The following is a 13,680-nucleotide window of genomic DNA, read 5'->3' on the forward strand; positions in this document are numbered from 1 at the left end:
GCAGGATCACTGGAGTCCCCAGTTCTGAGCAGGATCATGGGGGCCCCCAGTTCTGAGCAGGATCATGGGAGGAACCCCAGTTCTGAGCAGGATCACTGGGGTCCCCGGTGCTGAGCAGGATCATGGGGGTCCCCAGTTCTGAGCAGGATCACTGGGGTCCCCGGTGCTGAGCAGGATCATGGGGGTCCCTGGTGCTGAGCAGGACCGTGGCTCGCAGCACAGCTCCCTCACAGGAGGCTCTGTGGGGTCTGCACACATCCTCTGGGGTCTGTGTCCACCCTCCGGGCTCTGTGTCCAATCTCGGGGGTCTGCACCCCTGTCCAGGGTCTGTGTCCACTCTCCGGGGTCTGCATCCCCCCACAGGGCTCCGTGTCCCTCCTCTGAGTAAACGGCTCCATCCCGGCGCCGTTCCCACCCCGGCTGCCACCAGCGATGTCCCCCCGTGCCCGCAGCGTGTCCCTCCCTGATAACCCGCCCTGCTCAGCCCGGGGCTGCCCGGGATCCCCGCACCGGCACCGCCGGAGGTGCCGCCCCGTGGCCGGGATCAGGGGGATGCTGTGGGATGTGGAACCTGCCTGATGCCCCTCACCCGCAGACCCCCAGCACCCTGGAGACCCAGGGCTCCCTGGACCTGGAGGAAATCATGGGCGACTTCTCCTACAACAACACTGACATCAACGACATTGACGCCAACTACACCTTCTCGGACTACGACGCCGCACCCTGCCACAACCACTTCTGTCCCCTCTTCGTGCGCGTGGCCCCTCCTTTCCTGGCCACCACCTGCGTCGCGGCCGCGCTGGCCACTGGTGCGCTGCTGGTAGCCCTGGCCAAGCATCCCCAGGCGTGGCGGTGGCCGCAGGGCCGGGCGCTGGTGGCACAGCTGGCACTGGGCACGGCGCTGTTCGCCGCGCTGCTGCCGGCGCTGGCCGCGGGCATCGCCCGGGGCTGGCACCTGGGCACGGGGCCGTGTCGCCTCACGCACCTGCTGTGGCACTGGAGCCTGTTCGCCCAGGCGCTGCTGCTGGCCAGCGCCTCCTGCGGCACCGCCTGGGCTCGCTGGGACCCGCGGAGCCGCCGCCTGGCCGTGGCTCTGTGGGCAGGGGCGCTGCTCTTGGCCACGCCGGCGGCTCTGGCCAGTGGGGTGGTGGCGGGCACCAGCTGTGTCCGGCGCAGCGTGGACATCCTGGACCCGGCGTACCTGCTGCACCTGAGCCTGAGCCTCTGCCTGCTGCTGCTGCTCCCCGCGGGGCTGCTGCTGGCCGCGCTGGCCGTGCCGAGCCTCAGGGCGAGCTGGGCGGCCGGAGCCGGGCTCACCTGGCTCTTCCTGGGGCTCTGGGTGCCCTACGGAGCGGGGCTGATCGGGGACTTCCTGCTGCAGGCCGGGCTGGTGGAGCACACCTGCGGCTCCTTCCAGCACTTCGACTTCGCCTTGGGGCTGAGCGAGGGGCTGGGGGTGCTGCACTGCAGCCTCGGGCCGCTGGTGCTGCTGCTCGCCTGGCGCTGCCGGCGGCTGCCGAGCTCCGGGGGCTGCACTGCGGAGCCGAACAGAGCCACGGCACCGGACTTGGACTCTCGGCACTGAGCCCCGGGCCCCTGGCACCGGACTTGGACTCCTGGCACAGGACTTGGCTCACCCTGAAAGCAGACCCTGGATCCTGGGAACCAATTTTGATCCCCCAGCACGGAGCTCTGTCCGCCCCTGCACCAGCCAAGATGCCCCAGCACCGGGTCCCCGGCCCATCCCACACCATCCTGGGCCACCCAGCGCTCACACCTGGCCCCTAGGCACCAGCTCTAGCCCCTGGCACTGACCCCTGGACCCCCAGCATGAACCCCTGGCCACCTGGCACAAGGCTTGGCCCCCAAGCACCAACCCCTGGGCACTGACCCCCGGCCCCACAGTGCCCTCCCAACGCCACAGCCTCTCCCAGGACCCCCCATTCTATGCCCACCTCGGTGCCCTCCACGCTCTGTCCCCTCCCTTGGGGTCTCAGGCCCCTCTTGGGGCCCAGACCCCCCGACTGCCCAACGAAGAAAGCCCTGGGGTGCCTCAGGCTGCCCGGGGGGGTCACCCCAGGCTTCTGGGAGATCCCCGAGGCTCAGCCCCGGCTCCCCCCGGCTCCTCCGAGCTCCAGGGGGAAATTTCGGAAGTTACAGGATTTTTTCCGTCTCTGCTGACAAGCCAAGAGGATCCAGTGGGAATTACACACAATAAAGACAACTGCCAGACAAACATCCAGCCCAGTTAATGGACTGGATGGGACTGGGTGGTGATGGGGGGACGGGAAATGAGGGGCGTGTGCTCCTCGTGCCTCCAAATTGGCAGGAAAAGTTCCTAAGGAAGCTGTGCAGCCTGACAGGGGCAGCAGGGGCAGAGCCCACGAGGGACGGGCGCGTGCAGTCACGGGGTGTGACACGGCCACAAGGGCAAGGGGACAGTGGGGCTGCTCCGCCTGAGCCAAGCAGGACCTGGGGGCTCATTCCCGCTAAACTGCGGGATTGATCAGTGGGGAACAAACCCACATCGTCCCCAAAACTCACCCATCAAACCCGTGCAGGGACTCTACACCCCCAGCTCGGCACCATCATTTGGGGCAGGCAAAACCTTCCCCTTTCCCACTGCCTGACCCCTTGGGACCCCCAGACCATGGTCAGCCCAGGACACTCGGGCACCTGGTGGCTACAGCTCCATCTCTGTCCCCTCCGGCAGGACAGGGAGAGCAGAGCCCAGGATATGGCCCAGAGCTGCAGGTCAGGGCAGGGGGGCCGGGGACACCTTTCCCTGCACCCAGATCAAACCAGGACCCTCCCATGGGGGTTTGCCCAGAACAGGGACAACTGGGGAAGTGTCTGGCATGTCCTCAGCCCATCACCTGGGTGGGCTCATGGCTGGGATGTCCCCGTCACCCAGGTGGGCTTTTAGCTGGAGTGTCCCTGTCACCCGGGTGGAGTCACGGCTGGAGTGTCCCTGTCACCTAGGTGGGCTAATGGCTGGGATGTCCCTGGCACCCAGGTGGAATCATGGTTAGGGTGTCCCTGTCACCCAGGTGGGCTCTTAGTTGGGGTGTCCCTGTCACCCAGGTGGAGTCACGGCTGGAGTGTCCCTGTCACCTAGGTGGGCTCATGGCTGGGGTGTCCCTGTCACCCGGGTGGAGTCACGGCTGGAGTGTCCCTGTCACCTAGGTGGGCTAATGGCTGGGATGTCCCTGTCACCCGGGTGGAATCATGGTTGGGGTGTCCCTGTCACCCAGGTGGGCTCTTAGCTGGGGTGTCCCTGTCACCCAGGTGGGCTCATGGCTGGGGTGTCCCTGTCACCCAGGTGGGCTCATGGCTGGGGTGTCCCTGTCACCCGGGTGGAGTCATGGTTGGGGTGTCCCTGTCAGCCGGGTGGCTCATGGCTGGGGTGTCCCTCTCACCTAGATAGGCTCATAGCTGGGGTGTCCCTGTCACCCGGGGAGGGACACGCCCAGGGCCCAGCTCCAAGGGCAGCCCCGTGCAGGCGGGTGACCCCAAGTCTTGTGGCACGGCCGCGTGATGCCATGAAATCACCCACCCAGGGCATGAAATCGCCCTTCCCGGGCACGCCAGGCTGCTGAGGATGGGACTGGGGGGGGACACATCCCCCTGCCAGTCCCCTCCCACCCTCGGGCACATAAACCCGGCGGCAGCGCCGCTCCCGCCCGGCTCCAGCACCCACCATGGGCCACCTGCAGCTCTGGCTGCCCGTCCTGGCCGGGCTCGCGGGGATCATGGCCCAGGAAGGTAGGGGGGACACCGAGGTGGGGAAACAGGAGCCAGCACAGGGCGGGGCAGGTCCAGAGGGGACGCGGCAGCAGCTCTGGCATCACTCTCGGTCAGCGGGGCTGGAAGATGCTGGAGCAGGGAGTCACCCCGGGGGCACAGTAAGAGAGGGCTGTGCGACACCCCAACCTGTCACCACGTCCCCTCTGTTGTCCCCAGACCTGTACCGAAAGGTGTTCGTGTTCCGGAAGGATCCCAGCGACGCCTACGTGGTGCTGCGGGCACGGCTGGAGCAGCCCCTGCACAACTTCACCGTGTGCCTGCGCTCCTACACCGACCTCAGCCGGCCCCACAGCCTCTTCTCGTACGCCACCAAAGCCCACGACAACGAGATCCTGCTCTTCAAGCCCAAACCCGAGGAATACCGGTTTTACGTGGGCGACAAGTTCGTCACCTTCCGTGTCCCCGATAGCCGCAGGGACTGGGAGCACGTCTGTGCCAGCTGGGAATCCGCCACCGGCATCGCTGAGTTCTGGCTCAACGGGAAGCCCTGGCCGAGGAAGGGGCTGCAGAGGGGCTACACGGTAGGAGCCACGGCTGCCATCCTGCTGGGACAGGAGCAGGACAGCTTTGGGGGCGGCTTCGACCTCTACAACTCCTTCTCGGGGGAGCTGACCGATGTCTACCTGTGGGACACGGGGCTGTCCCCGGAGAAGATGCGCGCAGCCTTCCTGTCCCTGCGCCTGCCGCCCGCCCTGCTGGCCTGGAGCAGCCTCAGCTACGAGGTGAAGGGAGATGTGGTGGTGAAACCCCGGCTCCGGGAGGCGCTGGTGGTCTGAGGGCGGTGGGGTCTGGGGCAGGAGTGGCCTCGTCGCCCTGTCCCCTCCTCACCCCCATCACTCACCCCCATCTCCCCATCACCCAGCACCCCTTCACCTCTACATCCCACAGCGAGGAAGGTTCCCCAGCTGGAGACAGGCTCCCCCTGAGTGCCACCAACACTCGGGGCACCCATTCCCCTCCCCACACCCCCCGAGCTGCCCCACGGCGGTCCCGGCACGGGCAGGACACGGATCCAGCGGCTCCACCCCTCATGCAGCCAGGAATGGGAATGTCCCCCCTCCTTTGGGGACAGGGCCACTGACCCCAAAGCCCTTCCCCGCGCTCACGCTGATTGCTCAACAGCCCTGGGGCTTGGGGACGAAGGTCATTGTCACCACCAAAGTTATTACCACCCTTGGGTGTCCTCTGAGCAGCCTCTGAGCAGCTCCGGGTGGCTCCGAGGTCCCTCCTTCCCACGCTGGTGACAGTGGCCGGGCTCCACGGTCCCATGGAGGGGTTGTGGCTCTGCCTCTTCATCCTCGCTGCCTTCCTTGGCCCCGCGGCCCCGCAAGGTAGGGGCGGGGGGACACCGGGTGGAAAGGGGGGTGCAGAGGGGGGCACGGGGACATGCGGGGGGGTTTATGGAGCTCCAAAAGGGTGCAGGGTGAGGGCAAAGGGGGGTATGGGGGAGCCCGCAGTAACCGTGCAGTGAAAGGGGCACCCCGAGCTCTGCAAGGGGAAAACGGGGACACGAAGGGGTGCAGGGGGAACCACAGCAGCTGTGCCATAAAAGGGGCACCCCGCTCATCGTGGGGGGCGTACAGGGCACAGGGGTCTTGGCAAGGGTGGGAGGATGGCAGCACAGTGAGAGCCCAAAAGGATACCCCGAGGACTGAAATGGGAGGACAGCAGTGGGGGGAGGGTCCCACAGGACAGGGAGACCCCCAGCCCAGGCTGAGCTCTGGGTGCTGCAGAAACAATGAAGGCCGAGCTCTGGGCACAGCCGCCGGCACCCACCATGTACCACCAGCTGATGCTGATCTGCGAAGTCACCGGAGACCGCGGGTGAGACCCCCCTCCCTCCCTCCCTCCTTCCCTCTGCCTGGCACTCCCCGGGCCCCCCATGTTCCCCACCCCACGGCATGGGCACCCCTGAGTGACCCCAGCCCGGTGCAGCCCCCAGGAGTTCCTGTGGGAGAAGCAAGGAAGCCCAGTTCCCCTGCAAAAAGGCCCCGACAGCATCCTGCTCATCCCCTCCTTCAACACCACCCACGTGGGCACCTACACCTGCACGGTGACCAGCACCCAGGGCAGGGCTGTGGCCACCTACACCCTGTGGACAAACGGTAGGGATGGCACCGAGGGGACAGCTGGGCACACACAGCCCCCTGCAGCTCGTCCTCACCACTGCCTGTCCCCCTGTGCCACAGCCGGTGGTGTTGGCACCCGCCCTGGGGGCTGATGCTGGAGCAGCCACCTCTATCTTGTCTCTCCCAGACCTGACGAGCTCGGTGTTCGTGTTCCCCCAAGAGTCCCAAACCGCCCACGTGCAGGTGACACTGGAGCTGCAGCTGCCCCTGAACAATTTCACCGTGTGCCTGAGATCCTTCACCGACCTCACACGGCCCTACAGCCTCTTCTCCTACGCCAGCAAAAAACAGAGCAATGAGATCCTCCTCTTCAAGCCCAAACCCGGCCAGTATGAGCTTGTTGTGGGGAACAAACCCTTGGTCTTCACAGTGCCCATAAGTCTGGGGGAGAGTGAGCACATCTGCTTCAGCTGGGAATCCTCCACCGGCATCGTGGGGTTCTGGTTCAACGGGAAGCCCTGGCCGAGGAAGGGGCTGCAGAAGGGCTACACGGTGGGAGTGCCGGCCTACATCGTGCTGGGACAGGACCAGGACAGCTTTGGAGGCGGTTTTGATGCCCAGCAGTCCTTTGTAGGGGAGATTTCGTCCGTGTACATGTGGGACACGGGGATCTCCAACTTGGGGGTGAGGTCGGCCATGTACGACAGTCCCGACCAAACCCCCATCTTTGGCTGGAGGAACTTTCCCTACAAGATTGTGGGTGAGGTGTACCTGAAGCCCTGAGGCTGTGGGGAGTGTCCCCAATCCCTGCTATGTAACCCCCTCTCCTTCCCAAAGCCACCCAACATCATGTAAATGGAAAAATGGGTTTTTATGGTGCTGGTGGTCTTTGGGGGTGGGGGAGTGGGTTGAAGCCCACCAAGACACTGTGGACCTCAGGTGATGGATCCAGGCTCAGAAGCTCCTTAGGGTGAGGGGGCAAAGGGGGGAAGGCTCCCAACCCAGGCCTTGCTCTGGTTTGGGGACATGGGGACAGGGCAGTCCTGAGGGATATGTGCACCCCTGGCAGCCCCCAGGCATGGTGAGGCTGGGGTTGGGGCAGAACCCAGGGGGTGAGGACTGCTGGGGGGCAGCCCTGGGACAGCCCAGTGTCCCCAAGCTCAGGGAGGTTCAGTCCCACGTCCCTGGGGGTTCAGTCACAGAGCCCCACATCCTGGTGGGGCACAGTCCCATGTCCTGGGGAATTCAGACCCAGAGCTCTGGGGGTTCAGCCCTGGAGCCTTTGGGGAGTTCAGCCTTGGAGCCCCAGGGGTTCCAACTCTGTATCCCAGGGATTCAGCCCTGTATCCCACAAATGTCCAGCTGGTGCAGTCTTGGAATCCCAAGGTGTTCAGCCCCCTGTCCTGAAGTCCGTGTCCCCAAGGGGTCAGTCCTAGAACCCTGGCATGGCAATCCCGTGTCCTGGGGGGTTCAGTCCCAGAGCCCCGGGGGTTTCAGCCCCCTGTCCTGGGGGATTCAGACCTCCCCAGTCCTGCAGACACCTATCCTGGGGGATCCAGCTCCCCCAGTCCTGCAGACCCCTATCCTGGGGGATCCAGTCCCCCAGTCCTGCAGCTCCCTGCCCCGGGGGATCCAGCTCGCTGTCCCAGAGGTTCAGCCCAGTGTGCCACATCTCCAGTCCTGCAGCCTGTTCCCCCATTCTCCCCATTCCTCAATTCTCCCCCATGCCCCCATTCCCCCTCATGCCCCCATTTTCCCCCGTTCCCCCATTCTCCCCCATGCCCCCATCCTCCCCCATGTCCCCATTCTCCCCCATTCTTCTCCATTCTCCCCCATGTCCCCATTCTCCCCCATGTCCTCATTCTCCCCCATTCTCCCCCATGCCCCCATTCTCCCCCATGTCCCCATCCTCCCCCATGTCCCCATTCTCCCCCATGTCCTCATCCTCCCTCATTCTCCCCCATGTCTCCATTCTCCCCCATGTCCCCATCCTCCCCCATTCTCCCCCATGTCCCCATTCTCCCCCATGCCCCCATTCTCCCCCATTCTCCCCCATTCTCCCCCATACCCCCATTCTCCCCCGTATCACCCCGGGCCCATCCGCGCCGCCTCCTCCGCTCGCCGCGGCCTCTCCCGGCCTCGCTCCGCCCCGGCCCGGCCCAGCCGCGGCCCGGCCCGTTCTCGCTCCGCCCCGTGAGCTCTTCCCGGTACGGCGGGGCCGGGGGGACAGCGGGGCCCCGCGGGGAGGGAGCGGAGCGGGGCCGGGGCCCAGCGGGGCCCAGCGGGGCCCGGGCCCGGAGCTGCGGCCTGTGGGGCCGGACGGCCACACGGGCCCGCGGGGGCTGAACGGGGATCCCGGGGGATCTGAACTGGGGGACCCGGTTACACTGCCCTGGGGGATGGGTCTGGGGTCCTGATATGAGGGGTCTCAATTAGGGGGGTCTGAATTTGGGGTCTGGGGGGGAACTGGGGGTCCTGACATGAGGGGTCTCAATTGGGGGGTGTGAGTTTGGTGTTTGGGGATTTATTTGGGTGTCCTGGCCGGGTGCTGCAGGAGAGTTTGGGCTACCCTGGCCACGTTCTCCAGGTGTGGTTTTGGGGGTCCCAGGAGTCCTGAAATGGGGGGTCTGAGATAGAGGGTCTGGACTGGGGAGTCTGGGGGTCCTGGGGAGCTGGACAGGTTCTCCAGGGGGTTGGTTTTGGGGGGCCAGGGTTTCTGATGGACAGGATCTGAGCTGGGGCTCTGGGGGCTGTATTTAGGAGTCCCAAGGGTCCTGGCTGGGGGTTTTTGGGTGTACTGGGGCTCCTGGAGGCGTGCTGGGTTCTCCAGGGATATGGTATTAGGGGGTCTGGGGTCCTGAGATGGGGAGTCTGACCTTGTGGGTCATGGGGGCCTGGTCAGGAGGTGCCAGGGGACTGAACTGGGGGTCCCAGGGGGACTGGCCATGTTCTCTGGGGTGGGGGGGGTGTATTGGGGGTCCTGGGGATCCTGAAGGCTTGGCCATATTTACTGGGGATGGGTGTTGGGGGTCCTGGGAGCCTGAACTGGAGGTCCTGGGGGTCTCTGGGGACCTGATTTGGGAGCCTGGCCACATTCTTCTGGGGGTCCTGTGGGACTACCTGTGGGCTCTGACATGGTCCTGGGGATCCTGGCCAGGGGATCCCAGGGAATCTGAACTGTGAGTCCTGGGGATCATGGCCAAGGGGTCCTGACCTGGAGGGCCTGGCCGTGAATTTGGGGGGTGGTATTGGGAGGTGTGGGGGCCTGACCTGGGGGGTCCTGGAATTCTGAAATGGGAGCCCCAAGGGTTCTGACCTGGGGGAGGGAGCTGGCCAGGGGATCCCAGGGCATCCCAGGGGACCTTACCTGGGGGTCCCAGCGGTCCTGACCTGGGGATCTGAAATGGGGGTTCCAGGGCTCCTGACCTGGGAACTCTGGCTTGGGGGTCCCGTGGGTCCTGACCTGGGGGATCCAAGGGGATCTGCCTTGGGGGACCCAGAGTTCTGGCCTGGGCAGGGTCCCCAGCACAGCAGTGTCCCGTGTCCCCACAGACAATGGGTGCATCTAAGCCCCCCAACTTCTCGTGGGTGGTCGAGGGCCGGCTGGCGGGGCTGGCGATGCCGCGGGAGCCGGGGCACTACCGGTACCTGCGGGAGCACGGAGTGCGGCACCTCGTGTCCCTGACCGAGCGGGCCCCGCCCCACCACGGCTGCTGTCCCCAAATCCAGCTCCACCGGCTCCGAGTGCCCGACTTCACCCCCCCGAGCCCCGAGCAGATCCAGAGCTTCCTGCAGATCGTGGAGGAGGCCAATGGCCGCGGGGAGGTATGGCCGGGGACACCTGGGGGACACCTGGGGGGTGGTACTTGGGGAGACACCTGGGGGACAACTGTGGGAAGACACTGTGAGGACACCTGGGGAGACTGTGGAGGGGACAACTGGGATGGTGACACTGCGGGGAGGAAATCTAGGGGAATACCTGAGGGAAGACACCAGAAAAGACACTAGGGAAGACATCTGGGGGAACACCTTGAGGACATCTGGAGCGGGGACACCTGGAGGAGGTGGCATCTCAGGGTGGGACACCTCAAGGATGTGACATCTTGGTGGGGGGAGACCACAGCTGGGTGGCACCTTGAGGGGGTGACATCTCAGGGGGGGAGATACTTGGGGAGGGACATTTGGAAGGATGGCACCTTGGTGGTGGGGGACACCGTGGGGGCAGATGACATCTCGGGGGATGGCACCTTAGTGGGGGAGGGACACGACTTGAGGAATGACACGTTGGGAGAGTGACACCTGGAGGGGAAATACACATGCCTGTGGTAGGGTTGTGACACCGGGTAAGCGTGACATCTCAGGGAGTTGACACTTCCGAGAGGGGAAGACGAGAGGAGAGAAGGTGACACGAGGTTCTGTGAAGGTGGTGCCACAGCGGGCATCGCCTGTCACCCAGGGAGTGACGGGGAGCGTCTGGCACTGCCACCCACCCTCCATGTCCCTGTGCCCAGGCTGTGGCAGTTCACTGCATGCTGGGCCACGGCCGGACAGGCACCCTGCTGGCCTGTTACCTGTGCAAGGAGCGGCACCTGGCCGCCGGTGACGCCATCCGCGAGATCCGGCGCCTCCGGCCCGGCTCCATCGAGACTGCGGAGCAGGAGCAGGCTGTGATCCGCTTCTGCCAGTGCCTGCAGTAGGTGCCACCCTCCCCGGGGTCCCCTGTCACCGTGGGGGTCACCTCCCCCAGCTGTGGCTCCCAAATGTCCCCAGTTCTGCCTCACTGGTGGCATCTGCCCCTCCACAGCACTGGGGAGCGTGGTGAGGAGACCTGAGCACGTGGATGGGATCCATGGAATTGGGCACCCTGAAGTGCTGGGAGTTCCCAGCCCCATGTCTGTCCCTCCTGCATTAAAGGACTGGCCTGTGGCTTCTCTCCAGGTCTGGTTTTGGGGTATACATTGGGAGGATGCCTGGCCATGGCTCTGCTGGGCACCCCCAGACCTGCCTTGGTTGGGATTTGGGGTTCTGGTTCTGGGGTCCCTTGGGGTGATGGCCCTTGGGTTTGGGGTTCCCTGGGGTTCTGGTTCTGGATCCCAGCTTTGAGCTCCCTCAGGGTCCTGGTTTTGGGGTCACTCAGGGTCCCGGTTCTGGGGTTGTTTGGGATCCTTGCTTTGGGGTCCCTTGGGTTCCCAACTCTTGGCTCTTGGCTTTGGAGTGCTGGTTTTGGGGTCATTGCTCTGCATCCTGGGCTCAGGGCTCCCTCAGGCTCCTGGTTCCAGGATCATGGGTCTGGGGTCCCTCAGGGTTGTCGTTCTGGGATCCCTTGGTGTCCCAGCTCTGGGGTCCTGGCTCTGGTTCCTGGCTTTGGGATCCCAGCTCTGGGTCCTGGCTCTGGGATCCCAGCTCTGGGTCCTGGCTCTGGGATCCCAGCTCTGGGTCCTGGCTTTGGGATCCCAGCTCTGGGTCCTGGCTCTGGGATCCCAGCTCTGGGTCCTGGCTCTGGGATCCCAGCTCTGGGTCCTGGCTTTGGGATCCCAGCTCTGGGCTCCTGGCTTTGGGATCCCAGCTCTGGGTCCTGGCTCTGGGATCCCAGCTCTGGGTCCTGGCTTTGGGATCCCAGCTCTGGGCTCCTGGCTTTGGGATCCCAGCTCTGGGTCCTGGCTCTGGGTCCTGGCTCTAGGGTCCCTCAGGGTGCTGTTTCTGGGGTCCCATGGGATCCCAGCTCTGGGGCAATTCTGGCTCTAGGATCTTTTGGGGACCACAAGTGGCCACATTTCAGCCCCACAGAGCACCCCCAGAGCTGGCACCCACCAGTGCCCTGGTGTCACGTGGAGGGTGACAGCCGTGTCAGCGCCCGGGGGCCGACCCGGGACGTTGATGCTTAAAGTGTAGCTTAGCCGGAATTGAGGCATCTCCATCCAAAAATCCAATCCTGGAAATCTCTTCTCAGCTGCTCCTAACCTTGGTGGCATTTAAATCCTGGTTGGAAGCAGTGTCACCGTCCCCGTTTCCGGGCGGGTGGCACATGGCTGGGAGCGCCCTGGGCACAGCTTGGGCCAGCACCTCAACCAACAGCTCCACGGTCCCCAAAAGTTCCTTTGGAATGCCACAATGTCACCATCCTCCCTGGGGGACAGGGTGCCAGGGTGGTGACACTGGGGTGGTGACACCAGGGTGGTGACACCAGGGTGGTGACACCAGGCACTGCTGGCAATCCAGCTGTGCCCTGCCCAGAGGTGACCAGAATTGGCAATGGGGCTCACCACAGGGTGTGGGGTCACTCCAGAACTCCAGGGCTGCACAGCTGCCCCTGGTGTCCCTGGTGGGGCTCTGGTGACACTCGTGTCCCCCAGGTGATGACACAGTGAGGCCACACCAGTGCACAGGGCCGTGTGGGGGAACATGTCCGGGGCACAGCCAGTTTGGGGTGCCCAGCCCTGCGTGGGGGCTGGCATGCGGGCAGTGGGGACACGGTGGGGACACTGTGGCCGTGGTGGGGACGCTGTGGCCGCAGTGGCAGTGCCGGACAGTGATGTCCAGCCTAAGCTCACGGGAGCACATGGGCTGGAGCGGCCGAAAGCTGCTTATGGCAGAATTATTGCCCTTAACTCCGCTGACTCCATGCTGTCCTCAGAGTCCCCCGGGCTCAGGGGGCCAGGCCGGGCCGGGGGGGCTCTGCAGACCCCCCACCCCTCCAAGGGGGGCTGGGCTGGGGGGGCACCGCCCCAGCGCCGCTCCCGGGGCTCCCGTGTGGCCGGGCCGGTGTCACACGTGTGGGGTTTGCTCGTCCCTCGATCCCGGCTCTGCACCAGGGACACCATCAGGATGTCCCCTCTGTCCCCTTTTGTCTCCCCAGCCTGGCGAGTGGCCCAGCTCCGGCTCAGCCCTTGGGATGGGGACATGGCACCGATGGCTGTCCCATTTAGGATGGGATTAGAGAGCAGGAGCTGGGATGGGGAAGGGCGAGCGGGGAGTGCTGGCACAGAGAGACACACAGAGGGAACACAGGGGACATGGGGCTGGGCTTGCATGTCACAGCCCCCAGTGCCACCCACATGTCCCTGTGTCCCACACCCAAACCCCACAGCAACGCCCACCCACGTGTCCTGTCCGTGTCCCGTCCATGTGTCCCGTCCATGCCCTACCCGTGTGTCCCCTCTTTGATCCACCACAGTCCCACCACAGTCCCACCACAGTCCCACCCCTGTGTCCCACCTGTGTCCCCTGGTCCTACTTGTGTCCCAGGAGTGTTTTCCCCCCTTGTCCCACCTGCATGTCCTGCCTGTGTGTCCCGCTCCTGTCCCATCTGTGTCCCCTCCATGGTCCCATATGGCTGTCCCCCTCGTGTGTCCCCCATGTGTCCCACCTGTGTGTCCTATTCATGACCCCCTGTGTCCCCCCGTCCCTCCCCAGTCCCACCCATGTGTCTCACTCATGTGTCCCCCCGCTTGGCATCCCTCGGTCTCACCAGTGTGTCCCCATATCCCACACGGGTGTCCCCTTCGTGTGTCCCGCCTGTGTTTTTCATTTGCGTGTCCACTCCAGTCCCTCCCCGCGCCCCACCCTATGTCCCACCCATGCGTCCCACTCCTGTCGTCTCTCTCGGTGTCCCTCCGTGCCTCCCCCCGTTCCACCCGTGATCCCCCATGTGTCCCCCATATCCCCCTCGCTTTCCCCCCCATATCCCCCCGTGTAACCCTACATTCCGCCCGGCCCCCTGCCCCCTTCCGGGTACTACATTTCCCAGCACCCCTCGCTCCCCGCTGGCTCGCTCTACCATTGGCCGCCCCAGGAAGCGCCCAAC

At 65.0% G+C, this 13,680-nt stretch overlaps 4 protein-coding genes across 7 annotated transcripts; all 4 read left to right on the forward strand.

The window, feature by feature from the left end:
- The first annotated feature begins 133 nt into the window (after positions 1 to 133).
- Positions 134 to 1,723, forward strand: LOC117008603 (atypical chemokine receptor 1-like). The gene has a single exon (XM_033082578.2). It carries the CDS (start codon positions 563 to 565, stop codon positions 1,583 to 1,585), a length of 1,023 nt encoding a protein of 340 aa, XP_032938469.2. The 5' UTR covers positions 134 to 562; the 3' UTR covers positions 1,586 to 1,723.
- Positions 1,724 to 3,374: 1,651 nt separating this feature from the next.
- Positions 3,375 to 4,605, forward strand: APCS (amyloid P component, serum). Its single transcript, XM_033083070.1, has one exon. It carries the CDS (start codon positions 3,702 to 3,704, stop codon positions 4,581 to 4,583), a length of 882 nt encoding a protein of 293 aa, XP_032938961.1. The 5' UTR covers positions 3,375 to 3,701; the 3' UTR covers positions 4,584 to 4,605.
- Positions 4,606 to 4,897: 292 nt separating this feature from the next.
- Positions 4,898 to 7,293, forward strand: LOC117008932 (mucosal pentraxin-like). The gene is made up of 4 exons (XM_033083075.2): positions 4,898 to 5,138; positions 5,541 to 5,631; positions 5,743 to 5,912; positions 6,064 to 7,293. Exons 1-4 carry the CDS (start codon positions 5,075 to 5,077, stop codon positions 6,657 to 6,659), a joined length of 921 nt encoding a protein of 306 aa, XP_032938966.1. The 5' UTR covers positions 4,898 to 5,074; the 3' UTR covers positions 6,660 to 7,293.
- A 227-nt stretch (positions 7,294 to 7,520) lies between these two features.
- Positions 7,521 to 10,802, forward strand: DUSP23 (dual specificity phosphatase 23). Of its 4 annotated transcripts, none has more exons than XM_033083074.1 (4): positions 7,521 to 7,527; positions 9,379 to 9,701; positions 10,388 to 10,569; positions 10,681 to 10,802. In XM_033083074.1, the coding sequence occupies exons 2-4, from the start codon at positions 9,432 to 9,434 to the stop codon at positions 10,706 to 10,708; spliced, it is 480 nt and encodes a 159-aa protein (XP_032938965.1). In that variant the 5' UTR covers positions 7,521 to 7,527; positions 9,379 to 9,431; the 3' UTR covers positions 10,709 to 10,802. The 4 variants fall into 4 exon arrangements, with proteins under 4 accessions (XP_032938965.1, XP_032938962.1, XP_032938963.1 ...); XM_033083071.2 differs by lacking the exon at positions 7,521 to 7,527 and adding an exon at positions 8,029 to 8,083 and having other exon boundaries at positions 9,429 to 9,701; XM_033083072.2 differs by lacking the exon at positions 7,521 to 7,527 and adding an exon at positions 8,204 to 9,055 and having other exon boundaries at positions 9,429 to 9,701.
- The last annotated feature ends 2,878 nt before the right edge of the window (positions 10,803 to 13,680 follow it).

Source organism: Catharus ustulatus, chromosome 30 (genome assembly GCF_009819885.2).
Source record: "Catharus ustulatus isolate bCatUst1 chromosome 30, bCatUst1.pri.v2, whole genome shotgun sequence".
Lineage (NCBI taxonomy): Eukaryota > Metazoa > Chordata > Aves > Passeriformes > Turdidae > Catharus > Catharus ustulatus.